At 44.9% G+C, this 17,481-nt stretch overlaps 2 protein-coding genes across 2 annotated transcripts in view; both read right to left on the reverse strand.

Moving 5' to 3' along the window:
- Positions 1-490: 490 nt before the first annotated feature.
- Positions 491-1,299, reverse strand: LOC127584284 (histone H2B 1/2-like). The gene has a single exon (XM_052040950.1). The coding sequence runs from the start codon at positions 1,268-1,270 to the stop codon at positions 896-898; it is 375 nt and encodes a 124-aa protein (XP_051896910.1). The 5' UTR covers positions 1,271-1,299; the 3' UTR covers positions 491-895.
- Positions 1,300-6,415: 5,116 nt separating this feature from the next.
- gpat4 (glycerol-3-phosphate acyltransferase 4) overlaps positions 6,416-17,481 on the reverse strand; it is an 83,108-nt gene continuing 72,042 nt past the window's right edge. Inside the window, exon 12 of the mRNA XM_052040799.1 lies at positions 6,416-13,102. Coding sequence (XP_051896759.1) covers positions 12,994-13,102 — 109 coding nt within the window. The 3' untranslated portion in view covers positions 6,416-12,993. The remainder of the gene's footprint in view (positions 13,103-17,481) is intronic.

The following is a 17,481-nucleotide window of genomic DNA, read 5'->3' on the forward strand; positions in this document are numbered from 1 at the left end:
TGATCTGGCTCTCAGTTTGCAACATATCTGATGCTCCGAGCAGGTGCTGCGTATACAAGGGACGGAATGTCCATGGGATTTGTGCGGCGCTAGCTGACGGCGTGTTGTAAACACTGTTGGAGCCGGCGGTGACCCGGAATCCCGGCTCAGCTCGACAATTTCAACCATTGCGGGTGTTTTGAGTTCATTCTACGTAATTTGCAGTAATTCTCCAGACATTTACGGTTCCAGGCGCCGGGAGAACGAGCCCCGGGTTTCCAGTCAACGCTACAGAATTGGGCGAAATAAAAGGAGCGGCCACCGAACCGCGATTTCGGAAAACGTTAACCGACCGGAACTGCGGTTTGAAACGGAACCGGGCCGTACCCACCGCCTCAGCCGTACCCACCGTGCCGGAGAATTTGCCGGCTGCGTGTTCCCACACCTGTTCTGTGTCCTACAGAGGCCTTTGTCTGCACGGTGTAAAGCTGCTCGGATTGAACACACTCGATTTAGAGAAAAAGATCTAATTTAATGAACAACAGTCACAATCAACATTGACAGAATAAAACCAGCGACAGTACTGCAGAGCTGGGGACCAGCTACACGGGGTTACTGGGAGCCGTTAATTGGCATTCAGACAACACAATCACTGCACTGGCTCCTTCGTTTAAAAATAACTGCGAACGGCGATCAGTTCAGTCCGAAAGTAAACAGGAGGTACAAGGCAATTCCGAGAACCCCTCAACAACATTGAGCCATAAAAATACAGAAGGAATTCTCAACTAAAAACATAGAATTAAGATAAATGCAAACGACCCAGTCTATACAAAGTGTCGGTACAGCTACTCCTTTAATATTGGCTTCCGATGACTCTGAGAAGAGCCTTTGTTTTGAGGGGACCTGCGCTGGAGCCTCACTTGGAGCTGGTGTACTTGGTCACCGCCTTGGTGCCCTCGGACACGGCGTGCTTGGCCAGCTCCCCGGGCAGCAGCAGGCGCACGGCCGTCTGGATCTCCCGGGAGCTGATGGTCGAGCGCTTGTTGTAATGGGCCAGGCGGGAAGCCTCGCCCGCGATCCGCTCGAAAATATCGTTGACAAACGAGTTCATGATGCTCATGGCCTTGGAGGAGATGCCGGTGTCGGGGTGAACCTGCTTCATCACCTTGTAGATGTAGATGGAGTAACTCTCCTTCCTCAGCTTCCTCCGCTTCTTGCCGCCCTTCACCGGCGTTTTGTTCATGGCTTTCTTCGCGCCCTTCTTGGGAGCCGCTTTCTTATCGTCCGGCATCTTCAGCAGCAACTTCCCCGCAACAATGGAGGGCCGGCGCGCCGACCCCCACTTATATACGCTGCCCCCATGGCTGTATGCTAATGAAGGATTGCGAGAGCTCACTTTCTGATTGGCCGGTCTTGAGAGACGTCATCGTAGATCTGGTGTCGCTCGCCGATTGGTGGCGGTCAGCACAAAGCGCTGTCCCGGGTTCTCGGTCCATCCACACTGGCCGGGAGAGCCCCGGCGGCGGGCAGCGCCCTCGCCTCGCCTCGCCTCGCCTCGCCCCGCCCCGCCCCGCCGGCCTAATGTACTCGCACTATTTCCGCTGATGTTATTTCCATGGATTTATGAGACTGACCTGGGACAGGATGAGCGAGATGTTGACTATCAATTTCAATTCTCATTGTTTAAACGCGGATTCGCCAGACGTCCCTCCCTTCCGCTCCTCTGAAGCCTCATTAATTCCCGAAAGATGACCGAGTCAGCTACCGACTTGCAATAGGCACTTCAAACCTTTCGCATCCTTTTCATTCTGTGCACAGATCACAGTGAGAAATTGACATTATTCCTTTTCGAAATATAAAAGCAGAAGATACTGCAAACACTCAGCAGAGCAGTCAGCCTTCATGAAGACAGAGTCAATGTTCTGAGTGGAAGAACTTTTTATCAGAACTGGAAACGAGAGGAACAAGTTAGTTTTAAGTTGGAGAGGAGATGCGGAGGGATGGAGAGACAGGGGAAACCGCTATCGTAGGGCAAGACCAAGATTGCCGTAGGGAAGGTTGCAGCTGAAGTCATCCCGTTGCTTGGAGCCCACTGGGGACAGTCCAATCCTCAATGGCTACAGAATGAGGTGGGGTAGCTCCAGCAATAAAGGATGAGATCAGGAATGATATTGGTGCAGAAGTTCAAGATGTACAATCAGTTGGTGAGGTGTAAGAGTACCACAGAACCTTTTGCACGACATAAAGCGTGGTGTCCAACTGCATCACGGCTTGGTATGGCAAATGCTCCGTCCGAGACTGCAAGACACTGCAGAGAGTTGTGGCCGCAGCTCAGCACATCACAGAGACCAGCCTTCCCTTCATGGACTCTGTCCACACTTCTCACTGCCTCGGGAAAGCAGCCAACATAATCAAAGACCCCACCACCCCGGACATTCTCTCTTCTCTCCCTTCCCATTGGGTAGAAGATACAAAAGCCTGAAAGCACGTACCACTCGGCTCAAGGACAGCTTCTATCCCGCTGTTATAAAACTATTGAATGGTCCTGTAGTATAAGATGCAGCAACACACAAAATGCTGGAGGAACTCAGCAGGTCAAGCATCATGGAGGGAAATAAACAGTTGATGTTTTGGGTCAAGACCCTTCATCAGGACTGGAAAGGAAGAGGGCAGAAGCCAGAATAAGACGGTTGGGGGAGGGGAAGGAGCTCAAACTGGCAGGTAATGGGTGAGCCCAGGTGAGAGGTAGATGTACATAAGATGGACTCTTGCCCTCACAATCTAGCTCATTATGACCTTGCACCTTATTGTCTGTCTGCACTGCACTTTCTCTGTAACTGTGACACTTTATTCTGCATTCTGTTATTGTTTTCCTTGTACTACCTCAACAGACTGTTGTAATGAAATAATCTGTATGGATGGCATGCAAGACAAGTTTTTCGCTGTACCTCAGTATATGTGACAATAATAAACCAACTTACTGATATAGAGCTCCTAACCGTAGCTGTACTGTAGGACAGAGTGGAAGTCAAAGGGACTTGAGACAGGTTTAGTGATAACCATGGGTGATTTTAACCATCCAAAGCAAATCGTCAAGTTCAGGGAATGTGCTCAGGATGGTTTCTTAGAGTAATACGTTGAGGAACGAACCAGGGAGCAGGCTATTTTCAGTCTGGTTGGTATTGTGACTGGATTCATTAATTATCTCACAGTAAAGGATCCCCAGAGTGATCATAGTATCGTAGAATTTAAAAGTCAGTTTTAGGATGAGAAACTTGGGTCTGAAACTGGTCTCTTAAATTTAAATAAAAGTGATTCCAACGATTCCAACTGAGTACAGCACAGAAACAGGCCCTTCAGCCCATCACATACACTAATCCCATATGCCCGTACTAGGACTGTATTTTTCTGTCTTGCCTATTTAAGTGTCTGTCTAAATGCTTTTTAAACATCTGACTCCACCACCTCCTCTGGCAGCATGTTCTGGATATCGACAACTCTCTGTGTAAAAAAAAAATGCACCCCTCAGATCCCCTTAAACTCCTTCTTCTCGGCTTAAACCTCTGCCTCCCTGTTTCTGATGCCCCCACTGTGGGATGTTGGCTAAACTGGACAGGGAAATTAAAGGACAAGGCGGTAGATGTGCAGTGGCAGACATTTAAGAAGATTTTTCATTCGGCAAAGGTATATTCCAGTGAAGGAAAGGCACCACCCGTGGCTAACTAGGGAAGTTAAGAGTGGCATTAAATCAGGAAAAAAGCACACAATGTTGCAAAGATTAGTAGTAGGCCAGAAGCAGGCAAAGATGCCAAAAGTACTGTAATTATAAGCAGAGAGATGGAGTGGCCTGTATTTCATACCTCAGCTAATAAAGGCAAATGCCCAGTATTCCCTGTCTTGTCACCACCTCTCCTGCTATCTTGGGGAATCTGTTCACATCACTCCAATATCATTCTGTTCTTTGCAGTACCCTGCCATTTAACACTCCCTGAAAACAACCTATTCAGCACAATATCGCTTTCAGTAACTGGAAATCTTCCATTCAGGCTAGAACATCACCCTCAACATCCTGAGCTCTTAGCTCATTTTAATTTGGTTCCTTATTGGCTGCCCTTTGAAAATCCACCTATTGGTTTCTCATTACTCATCCTGCTCGTGAAATACGCAAAGGGCCCCAATAAATTTCTCAGTCCTGATTTCCCTTTTATTAAATTATGTCAACTGTGCTTGTTGTATGATTTTCTAAATGACCTGCCGTTACATCCTTCTGGATTCCAGCATTTTCCCAGTGACAGATGTCAGGCTAACTGACCAACTCGTGTCCCTGCTTCCTTAGCATTGTTTCCCCCAATGATCTTCCGCCACGAGGACATAGACAAAATACTTGTCCATAGTCTCTGCAATATCTTTATTTCCCATTATTAATTCTTTAAGGGGACCAATATTTACTTCAGCAAGATTCTTCCTTATATGTGTTAAGACTCTTTCTGCCCATTGGGGATCTAGAACTCATTATTTGCCGTGCTGGTGAAAACATTCCAGCAGCTTCCAAAAGGAAAGGTGATGGGTGCACAAAGATAATCTGCAGGGCAATGGGAAAATGGGATGGACGACAGGTTAACGGGATCTAATGCAGCCAAACGGCCTCCTGTGATGTGCGAGGATTCTTCACTTTCTCTTGCTTAATGCAAGTTTGGTGAAGTGAGAGATTGTCTGAATCAATGTCTGAAGTAACTCCAACCCACAGTAACTCCCACCCATTAGGACCATGCTCAAGAAAACCTGCGCATTTTCTGGTACAGAAAGTGCATGGAAAGTGACTCCTGTAACACCACCCCCAACACCCCACCCTCCCCAACCACCATCTGATAGAACTCTCACTGGCAGCCAGTATACTATGATCTTCTTTGTGGTTAGGTGTCTCAATACCCACAATTGGGAAGAGGAAATATTCCTGTGAGACCTTGGAGATGCTATAATCATGACCATCTTCAAGTAAGCAGACAGGTCTGACTGTAGTATATAAAGAAGGGTCTCCTCACTGTCTGCCTCATTCCCTAACTACCTGCTGCCCAAATCACAGTGCAGATTCTGTCCAACCAGATGCACAATGGATGTGATCTTCACTGCTCAACGACACAAATAAAATGTAGGGAGCAGTACCAGCAACTATACAGGGCTTTCTTCAACTTTGCTGAGACCTTTGGATCCATCAGTTGGCTGCCCACAGTATCCATCTCACCTTTGCATACATGCCAGGATATTAACCAATTATTCTACAACAGAACCACTCTCAGTGAAGACTGGTGTTAAACAAGGCTGCATCATTGCCCAACACTTCTCTCAATCTTTCTTGCTGTGGTGTTACATCTCATCTCCTAACAAATTTCTTGAGGGAGTAAACTTTCAGAAGTAGTAGGGAACTGTTCAACTAGTGCTGTACTGTTCTCTGTCTATATTCCAGAAGGAAGGTTACCCAAACCTCAGCAGTCCAGCTACACTACTGTATGCTGATGAGACTTGCAATTGTGCTTGAGCTGCAAACCATACTTGACACTTTGACCAAGACAGACAAGGTCTTACACTCAGCATCCGCATGACAGAAGTGCTCCACTAACTGCTTTCCCTGCACCTGCCCTCCAACAATAAAGGTTGATAGCATGACATGAGAAGGCCTGGGACACTTCCTATTCCTCTGCAGCCATTTCTCAACAAAGGAAGACATTGATCTGAAATTAACCCATCATTGGTCAATGGTAGAGAAGGGTATGTGAAGATCAGGACCTCAGACCTGGCACAAAACTCGCCGTTTTCTGGGCAGCAGTGTCCTCCTTTGCACTTCTGAGATTCGGACTGTCTAGAGCAGACTTCTCACAGCACTGGAAACACATCACCAGAGCTGTCACTACAAAATACACCACATTCACTGGATGGACAAACAGACCAATTTCAGTCTCCTCTCCCAGGCCCACATCCCCAGTACTGAGGCACTAACTACGCTCAATTGATTGTGTTGGATAGCCACGTTTCGCATGCCCAACACCACACTCCGGAAACAGACACACTCTTCCCAGCTTTGTCATGGGAGACTACCAGGCAAATGGAGGAAATGATTTGAGGATGTGCTCAGTTTCCTTGAAGAGATACAACTTCCCATTGACTCCTGAGGATCTCTGGCACGAGGGGGAGGAACATTTGAATGGTGTCCAGCTCCTTCAGGCCATGCACTGGGAACACACAGAGACCTTGTGTAAGCATGAAGAGTGCACCACCTTACAAACACCAGCCCATTACCTGTTAGCCACCACCACCAACCCTGTCTGTGGTACTGATGGACACAGCTATCTTCCCAGTTGTGCTCACCTGGTTTACTTCCTGACCATTCCAACAACGAGCCTTTGAATTCAGTCACACAAGATATTCCAAGGAGAAAGTGTAACTTGAAGCTGTTAAAACGCCTTTTATTTCAGAAAGCAAAATATATCACACACTCAAAATATGGCAATCTAACAGAAGAAGCTGGACAGACACCACAGTTGGGGAACTATCCGCAGCTGGAGAGGAGTGGATTAACTTTCCAGTCTATGGAAGGACTATAGGTCTGAGCTGAACCCGACTCTTAAGTTACAGTTAACCAGACTCAGTAAAACTTTCCAGCAAATCCGCTCTATTCTTTAAAAAATTTTTTCCCATTCCTTTCCATTGACTTTCAACTGTGATACGTGCAACTTTAGGTGTTGTGCCTTGTTTAAGTTTGGGATTCTCCCTGCAGTTCAGAGTCTGTATCAGAGATGGGACGACTTACTCTGCCTGTCAGCTCTGAGCCCGAGGCTGGGTACAGGATTCATGTGGCAGCTTTCACCTGCTGACAGTGTGTATGGCTGGAGACTTATTAAGCACTGGGTTGGTTCTACACAAGCTCCTATAACACAAGCTGTATGCAACTTAAAATATTGTGAAATGTTTACTTTCAAATTTCCTTTTTCATGAAAACTCTAGAATTTTAATTTAACTTAGTCTTCTTCACAACTGGTTGGCACTCGCTACAATGACACGTCAGCTTGGTTTCTTGATACAGTTAAGAGACAGTCACAATGCAATACCATGTGATTCTTTAAAGATTAAGTACTACAGGACAAACGAGTAACTTGTTCAAACTACATCACCCTCCACTCCAGAACCACGGTCACCCCAACTTCAGCCACAGAGCTGCAGTCCGCAGGTGACACTTGCATGTGTGCATGTTGGAGCTTCAAGTTATTACCGAATACAAGGGCCTTACACAGAACATCACAAAGGTCGGCCACCAACTTGTCCCCACTGTACAACATCACCCCTCCAGCAATCATGGCCCACACCACCACCCTGGAAAACGTGAATCACTCCTCTTATCTTGGGAGCCGTCTCTCAACAACGGCAGACATCGACAATGAAATTCACTGTGGTCTTCAGTGCACAAGGACAGATATTGGCCATTCAAGGGATAGAGCATTTGAAAATCAAGACTCAAACCCAACACAAAGTTTATGGTCCACCAGGCAGCAGTGACCCCTACCAGGTACCCTCAGGGTCTTTTATGTTTCAATCAAGTCCCCTACAACTCTTATAAGGTCCAGCAGACTAAAGCCCGTTTCACCTGGTTTCTAGAAAGATCATGGTTCTTGAGTATTAATCCAATGACCAGACCTTCTGAGATGTTCCACCACATGTAATAGAGTCATACAGGAAACACAAGAGACTGCAGATGCTGGAACCTGAAGCAAAAGACAAACTGTGGAGGAACTCGGCAGATGCAGATCGAGCAGCATCTGTGGAGGCAAAGGGACAATTGACATTTTGGGTCGATACCCCGCATCAAGAGTCTGTATGGGAACAGGTCCTTCAGCCCAAGTCTGTGCGAACCATCAAGCACCCATTTACAATAATGCCATTTCATTCTTCCCATGTTTCCATCAACACCACCAGATTCTATCACTCACCTGTACACTCGGGGCAACGTACAGCAGCCAACTAACCCACCAACCCACATGTCTTTAGGGTCACCAGATCATCTGGGGGAAAACTATGCATTCACATGGAGAACTGTAAACTCCACACAGACCGCAGCCAAGATCAGGATTGAACCCAGGTCTCTGGAGCTGTGAGTCAGCAGGTTGTGCCATAAACAATCTGCTGGAGGAACACAGCAGGTTGAGCAGCATCTGTGGGAGGGAAGGAATTGTCAACGAAACCACTGTTTGTGCCACTGTTTTTATAGTTTCATTAATTCTGTATTCCAGTTCTTTTTTCTGTGTTCTATGAATTTACTTCATTGTGCTTTGCTTCCAAGGTTAAGATTCAAACGCAAAACAGAAAATGCTGGAACTATTCCTCAGCTCAGGCAGCGACCGTGGAGAAAGAAAGAGTTAAAGTTACAGGCAATGACCATTAGAGAGAACTGGAATCATTTACCAAAATCATTCACTCTGTCCCTCTCTCTACAAACACTGGGATTTACATTTTCTGTTCACACTTCACATTTGCAGCTTTTTGCAGTACTGAACATTCGCTGACAAGGCATGGTAAAAGGGCAGCTGTTCACAGCGATAAAAGGTTACGTTTAGCTATTAAAGGAATAAAAGATATGGGGTTTGTGTAGGAAAGTGGTGCTGAGATAAAAATTGGCTGATATTAAACGGTTATGAGAGGCCAATGGTATATTCCTGCTTCTATTTCTGATGTGTTGATGAAAAGGGGGCTTCACAATTTATACTCACTACTTAGACTTTGAAAATGAACATTTTCTAATTTTGCACTTGAACTAAATGAGGGTAGTTAATAATTTGGAGGAACACAATAAATTACTCAGCTCGTAGATGGGACTATGTATTTTGGTAAGCAAAGGCAGGCACATAGGAAAATAAGAATCTGAAAAGGAGAGAGGGGAAAATAAATCTCAGAATACAGATTACTTAAGGAACAACGTATGCCAATAAATTCATTAACTGAAGCCACAAACCAGGCATTAGGGTTTGTTTCTGGAGGGACAGAACTGAGAAGTAGATAGCATAATTTATGTTAAACAAATGCACTGCCCTGCTGCAGCAAAACAAATTTCATGGCATATGTCAGTGATAATAAACCTGATTCTGAAATACCTGGGGAGATACTCCGTAGGTCAGGCAACATCTGGAGAGAGTAAACAGTTAATGTTTAAGGTCAGTGACCTTCCATCTGTTTTGATTACACATTAATTTTGATCACATTAACTGTGTTTGTCCCCACAGATGCTGCCTGACTTGCTGCGTCTCTCCAACATTTCGTACTTTCTTCAGGATTTTCAGTTGCTGCAGTTTTTTTTATTTTGGGCCATTCAGAGGAAATTTCCCCAACACAGAAATTGCTGCAAGAGGAGGTTACATACGCCCGAGGGAAAAGTGAATGGGCTAATGCCAGGAGCGTTAGATTACAGAGACTCAAATTCTGCTCAAACACCTGCACTGGGGTGGATGTCTCCTTTGTGATGTGTATTCCAATAAATACATCCACATAAAGGGCAGCAGGAGTACAAACTTATATTCTAAACTTAATATAAAACAAAGAAGAATGTTGTGGGGTCATTCCATGAAGTAACGAGGTCACACAAGAGTGCAGCCCTCAGTGCTTCATGAGCCTCCTTTATCTGTGTGAACCTTTGTTCCAGACAGAAACAGGTAAAGAAGTCACAAATGCACAAGATATTTCTTAAACAAAAAGAAAAATGCAGTTCAAAGTGCAAAATAATTGACAATTATCTGTTAGAGTTTGTAAACCAATAAATAATTGCTTTTCATGCCTCCTTATCCCATCAACTTAATTCCAAAGTTCAAGAATTACCCAGTTCCCTTTATTACAATTTTCAGTAATGAACTGGTTTGTACATGTACATGCACTCAGCATTTTCTCTCCCAGAAGGCAACCTTAAAGACAAAAAGCATTGGGCTTCTATTCCTCCGCTCAGCCTCCCTGGGACATCAGCTGAATGACTCTGGGCTACAGTTCCACTGTTGCCAGCAACACTGTTTCATCATTGAAAGTTATTTTGCATTTAACATCAAATATGTTCACTTCTTTCTAGCAATGGTTAGTGGAAGCAAGCAGATGCAGCGTCACTCTCATGCTGTCCCAGACTGGCTCTGTTCTTGCAACTCTTTAACTCAGTACAAATAGACACAGAATCCAGTGCAACAGAGGGCAAGAATCCATTCGTGAAGCCTGAAGGTTCCGCCCTTGTGCTGGGATTGCTTACATGGTCTCCTGGATGTGATCAGAAACTAACAACTGGGCAAATGACAAAAGGTGAACTCTCCATCTGTAGCTGCAACATGTTTCATGTATTTCCTTTCATTATGAATATCTATAGAAATAAAATTAAAACCATCAGAGTTGTGTTGCTACCTGAAGGGTCTGAACTTTGTTTCACATCAACACTAACTTCCCCAGCCCACATTGTCAAAATTTTGCCCAATTGTCTTCTTTTTAGTAACTTTCTCCTTTCCTGATCTTGAAGATGCCAAGCTTCTAGTTCCAAGCCCACTACCACATTACCTCTTTTGTCAGTCTCCAGGCACAGTAGCTTGTTGTTTATAACATTGGATTGGAAACAAAGCTCTAAACCCATTTTAATCAATCAGTGAAATTGTTCAACAAATCGCAGCTCAGCTGTGAACTCTGGATTGTTGCAGGAACTCAGACTCATAAAAAGGGGGTTAAAATTATGGTAGAAAATCAAAACAATGAGAGATCTTGGATAAATCCAGGTAACAAGCAGGTTTCAATCCAAGACAAAAACTCTGGCGGCCTGAACACAGTTGTCCTCATTAACTGTTACCCCAAGGACAAATTAGCAACAAACTTGTCTCATTCTTCAGCAAGCCCCCAGCTTCCTCCACCATTATTCTCCAGCACGTGCCATCACATTGCCAGCATCATCCAGGCATAGAAACTTTGTTTCTAATTCAATGTTATAAACAACAGTGCCTGGAGACTGGCCAGAATTATTTCACCATGAAACACGTTGCAGCTTTAGACGAGTTCACCTCTTGTCATATGCCCAGTTGTTAGCTTCTGATCGTGTCCAGGAGACATGGTAAGCGATCCCAGCACAGTAATAGCGTGCATACCCCTGTGGTCCTTCCGTCAGGTACCTCAGGACACAGTTAAACACACGCCAAGAATGTCGTTAATTAGCTCTACACACCATCCATCCACCATTACTTGGCCACATTTAACTTAAAGAAAACGACATGGGAAGTAAACACAGAATGCATTTAAACATTCACCACCAGGTCCTTGGTAGTTACACCACTGACACACCTGGACCTACATGTAACACAGCAGAGTCAGCAGCAGAGCAGCAACTTGCCCCTCAGGCCTGCTCCACCGTTTCAGAAGCTCACTGATGTGAATGTAACCTCAATTCCACACTGTCTATTCACAGTAACCTTTCACCTTCGCACTTATCAAGAATCTCCCTACCTCTACACAAAGACTGTTCCTCTACCTTTTGAGGATGAAAGTTTCCAAGTCTCAGGACCCAGAGGAAAAAAATCACCTCACCTCTTTCTTAAAATGGGCAACTCCTCAATTTTGAACGTTGGAGCACTCAATTCTAGACTGCCCCACAACAGGACACATTCTCTCCATATCCACCCTCAGGATCTTATGTTTCAACTGAGTCCCCCCACGCTCGTCCAGACTGGTCCAGTAAGTGGCAAGGGCAGAAACCACCTCACCACCACAGATACATTTGACCACAAGAGGAGTGACCAGCAGAAAACTCCAATGAACATATCCACCACTATGCAGTATGCTGTCAGCACAGTATTTTGGGAGAGAAACTGAGGCCAAATCTAACAGCACAATCCTGCAAAAATCTAAGACACCTGACAGAAATGTCTGTAAATATTCTTATCTAATCTTGAATGGTTCAACTTAAACTCCTCACAAGGTCCCACCATAATCTATTTCAGTTTGATTCACAGAATGTGACATGAAACACTTGAAGAGATATCAAAAACATGGGCCCTGCCAATAATAAAACCAAACACCGAGAATTATGTCAGTAGATGATTTCAAGGCAGCTTCCAAATTTTGAAAGGGAGACAGACAAAAATCAATGTTAAGCTGAAATTGGAAAACTTTTGCTTAAGGGCACATTTCTGAAATACACACAAGTAGTAATGCCCCCTGTAAAACAGAATAGCAGGATAAGCTTCCAAGAACAGAAAAATCATCAAGGAACAGCACTGACGCATGTACACAGGAGACCTCCCTTATTATACTGGAGATTTCCCCTCAAGTCTTCTGTATGAGCGAAGCAAACTAAGTACAAAAACAAGTTTCCTTCACATCTGTTTGCAGTCAGGCCAACTGTGTGGAAGAGACAACATCATTTTCTCTTTCCTGGTTACAATGACAAAGACAAGTCTATGTAAAGTTTTTAAAGGGCATAAAATAAACAATGGCATGCAAGTACATATCTTTAAACAGGTGTCAAACTACAATGAGTACATATGCATCAGAGAGTCTCTTCAACACACTTCTTCCATTAGTTGTCCAAAGGTTTAGTATTTCTCTTCCTTTCCTGTTCTCACCCTTTGAGCTGCCCTCCATAACAGAAATGCTCCCGTGACCATGTGAGCTAAAACACAAGACTATGGCTAAATGTCCCAATTGGTCAGAAAGTGGGCTTGGCATAACCCGCACCAGCTGCACAATCCCTTTCATCCTTGGTACATTACTCTACCCCAACCCCAGTCACAGACACATTGTTAATGGACATTTTCCATGTCCGTTTCCTGACGCAGACAGTCCAGGTCTCAGCAGATTTCTTTCCACTGCATGATACCAAGGTTTAAATTCCTCAATAAGACGGAAAAAAAAGTACTTGGAGAGCCTCTAGCCCTTTAGTTTATTATGGGCCTGAAACACAGCCAAAGGTACGTCAGCTGACATCCCCAGACTGGCAGTGGAATGGGCTGTCCGGCAGAGATTTCAGGATCGGCTTCGGTCTTTGTGGCTCCCCACTATCGTCCTGCTGTAGAGCTTCTGCTGCTCCTCTTTGTACGTGCCCTTCACCTTTTCTCTTTTGAGGCCACCATCCCTGAAATGAACATATAAATCAGGTCAAGCCCAGCACCAGACACATCAAGTTAAATCCTGGTCAATATAGGTACCAGACAGATCCTGTGCACAACACACAAGAAAAGTAAACCATTCCCTCTGTCCTACCGTGTGCCCATTCCGCCACTCGAAACCACAGACTAACTCAACAGGCTGACTCTACCTCAGTCCCACTTTCCTGAACTGAACTCGATTCCCCAAATATCTAAACATCTAAACTCATACAATGTACCATGCATAGACATCCCCGATTAAACCAAAGATACCAGGTTAAACAAGGTAGGCACCTGTGTTCTTATTAGAATTCATCGAGATACTCTTCCTTTATTAAAAGATTTACAAATTTTTGGAATTCTTTACCCCCAATGGCAGTGAATGTTCAGTGAAGTGCATGTCAAATTGTAATAAATAATTGTTTGGATACCAACTGAACCCAGATACAAGGATTGTGTTAGAAAGAGTCGAGGTACAATGGTGTCAAGGACATAATTTCAATGAATCGCGGAGCAGGCAGAAAGGCACAAATGTTTAAAACCTATCTAGTTGACTAACACCCTTCAGAGAAGGAAATAAGTTGTTCTTACCCATTGTGACCTAAATGCCACTCCAGACCCACCAATGTGGTTGATTCTAAACCACACAAGAAACTGCAGAGAGTTGTGGACACAGCTCAGCAACATCACGGAAACCAGCCTCCCCTCCATGAACTCTGTCTACACTTCTCGCTGCCTCGGTAAAGCAGCCGACGTAATCAAGACAACAAAAAATTCTGCAGATGCTGGAATCTGGAGCAATACACAAAAATTGCTGAAGGAACTCAGCAGGTCGGGCAGCATCCATGGAGAGAAATAAACAGTCGACGTTTCGGGTCGAGACCCTTCATCAGGACTGGAAAGGAAGAGGGCAGAAGCTGGGGGGATGGGGAGGAGCACATGCAGGCAGGTGATCAGTGAGTCCAGGTGAGAGGGGGAAGGTAGGTAGGTGGGTGGGGGAGGGGGGAAGATGTAATAAGCTGAGAGGTGAGAGGTAGAAGAGGCAAAGGGCTGGAGGAGGAATCTGGTAGGAGAAGGGAGTGGACCATGGAATAAAGGATGGGGGAGGGGAGGAGAGGAGATGGGCAGGTCATTAAGGCAGGGGAAGGGAGCCACGGGAATAAGGGTAAAACATATAAGATATAAAAGGAGTGTGGGGGGGGGTGGGGTTAGAAAAAGAAGGGGAGGGGTTACCGGAAGTTAGAGAAATCGATGTTGAGGCCATCAGGTTGGAGACTCCCAAGGTTGAATATGAGGTGTTGTTCCTCCAGCCTGCGCCTGGCCTCAGTGTGGCACATGTTAGTGTGGGAATGGGATGTGGAATTGAAGTGGGTGGCCACCAGGAGGTCTGGGCTGTTGAGGTGGATGGAACAAAGGTGCTCGACGAAGCGGTCACCCAACCTCCATCGGGTCTCACTGATGTACAGGAGGCTGCACCGGATGCAATAAATGACACCCTCGGACTCACAGGTGAAGCACTGCCTCACCTGGAAGGATTGGCTGGGACCCTAAATGGTGGTGAGGGAGGAGGTGTAGGGAAAGGTGTAGCACTTGGTGCAGTTGCAAGCATAAGTGCTGGGTGAGGGAGGGGTTTATCAGTGGGGAGGGACGAGTGGACAAGGGAGTTGCATAATCAAAGACCCTACCCACCCTGACATTCTATCTTCTCCCCCCTCCTATCAGACAGAAGATACAAAAGCCTGAAAACACATACCACCAGGCTCAAGGACTATTGAACAGTCCTCTTGTACGATAAGATGGACTCTTGACCTCACAACCTACCTCATTATGGCCTTGCACCTTATTGTCTGCCTGCACTCCACTTTTTCCTCTAACTGTAACACATTATTCTGCATTGTTATTGTTTTCCCTTGTACTACCTCAATGTACTGATGTGATGAAATGATCTGTATGGATGGCATGCAAAACAAGAAGTTTTTCACTGTACCTTGGTATTTATGACAATAATAAACCAATTTACGAATTTACTTCACATGGTACAGGTATCTAGAGCACTGCTGAAATATAAACAACTGTACAACCAGCCCGTCATCGCCAGATTTCCTCTGTCACAATAAATCTGTTAGTATGATGTTCAGAACCTGGCCTGTTCATAAAGATTAACGCAAATTTGGCAACTGACATGGCATCAGGTTCTCCCAAATCTGTTGCTGGAGAACAAAAAGCTCTTTCAGTACATTTGTTAAGAACAAAAATAGGAGCCCCCTTAGTCCTGCTCTGTCATTTAATGGGACCATGCAAAACCTTCTACCTCACTGGCACTTTCCCATATTGTATTACCCCTACGTCCCTTGATTTCCTTCATATCTATAAATCTACTGATTTCCATCTTCAATATACTGAGTCTTTACAGCTTTCTTGGTTAGAGAATTCCAAAGAGTTATTGCTGAATAGGCAAAGAAATTTCTTATCATCTCAATCCTGACCCCTGCATCTCGCACCTGAGCCAGGGCAAATATCATCCCTGCATCTATTCCATCAAGACCTGTAAGAAATGTTACCAGCAAACAAAAACATGTTCTTAATCTCTTGATATATTCAACAATATCATTAATAAAGAGTTCTGTTCATCCTTGAGTAGTTAAGGATCATGGTCTATACTGGCAGTGACTCTTCCACAGACAGTTCACACACTACAGTTGCCAGACCAGATCCAGTTTCCACACTACTATATTTCATTCACCTGTAAACACTTACACAATACCAACAATCATCCTTTTATGGTCTGGGGTAACACCTTGAAAGGACCCCTCAAAGTGGTCAGTTTTAAATTGTATAAGGCACCTGTTCTAAGAGATTTTAAGCAGTGAAGGAGAAGAGCCTTGTGAGATGGGGGAGGAGGAAAGGTGGTTGTAGATAAGTTAAAAAGGACAGGAGTATGGAGGTGCTGGCCATCATTCTTTGTCACAGTAATTTACAAGTCCCTTCTCTGAAATTATGCAACTCAAAATGAATGAGTTTGGACAACTGATTTAACCAACTTTATATTCTGAGAAGGGTCACGTTTATGACATTTTCCATATGTGATAGTGTTAACGTAAGAACACAAGAAATAGGAGCAGGAGTCAGCCATCTGGCCCATCGAGCCTGCTCCACCAATCAAAAAGATCATAGCTGATCTGGCCGTGGACTCAGATCCACCTACCTGCCTTTTCCCCATAACCCTTCATTCCCCTACTATGCAAAAATCTAACTGTCTCTTAAATATATTTAATGAGGGAGCCTCTACTGCTTCCCTGGGCAGAGAATTCCACAGATTCACCGCTCTCTGAGAAAAGCAGTTTCTCCTCATCTCCATCCTAAATCTACTCCCCGAATCTTGAGGCGATGTCCCCTAGTTCTAGTCTCATCTACCAGTGGAAACAACCTTCCTGCCTCAATCTTATCTATCCCTTTCATAATTTTATCTGTTTCTATAAGATCCCCTCTCATTCTTCTGAATTCCAGCGAGTATAGTCCCAGGCGACTCAATTTCTCCTCAGAGGCTAAGCCCTCATCTCCAGAATCAACCTGGTGAACCTCCTCTGCACCGCCTCCAAAGCCAGTATTCCTTTCCTCAAGTAAGGAGGACAGAACTGCACGCAGTACTCCAGGTGCGGCCTCACCAGTACCCTGTACATTTGCAGCATAACCTCCCTGTTCTTAAGTTCAATCCCTCTGGCAACGAAGGCCAACAATCCATTTGCCTTCTTAATAACCTGTTGCACCTGCAAACCAACCTTCTGCGATCCATGCACAAGCGCTCCCAAGTCCCTCTGCACAACAGCATGCTGCAATCTTTCACCATTTAAATAATAATCTGATCTTCTATTTTTCCTTCCAAAGTGGATGACCTCACATTTACCAACATTGTACTCCATCTGCCAGACCCTTGCCCACTCACTTAACCTATCTACATCTCTCTGCAGACTCTCCGCATCCTCTGCACAATTTGCTTTTCCACTCAATTTAGTGTCATCAGCAAACTTAGATACGCTGCACTCAATCCCCTCTTCCAAATCATTAATGTATATCATGAACAGTTGTGGGCCCAGCACCGAGCCCTGCGGCATCCCGCTCACCGCTGATTGCCAACCAAAGAAACATCTATTTATTCCAACTCTCTGCCTTCTATTGTTAACCAATCCTCTATCCATGCTAATACCTTACCCCCAGCTCCATGCTTCCTTATCTTATGGATGTCTTTTAAGGGGCACCTTCTGGAAATCCAAGTATACAACATTCACCTGTTCCTCTCTATCCACTATGCTCATTATATCCTCCAAGAACTCAGTGAGTTTATCAAACACAACCTGCCCTTCCTGAA

The sequence above is a fragment of the Pristis pectinata genome, chromosome 29 (genome assembly GCF_009764475.1).
Source record: "Pristis pectinata isolate sPriPec2 chromosome 29, sPriPec2.1.pri, whole genome shotgun sequence".
NCBI classification, from domain to species: Eukaryota; Metazoa; Chordata; class Chondrichthyes; order Rhinopristiformes; family Pristidae; genus Pristis; species Pristis pectinata.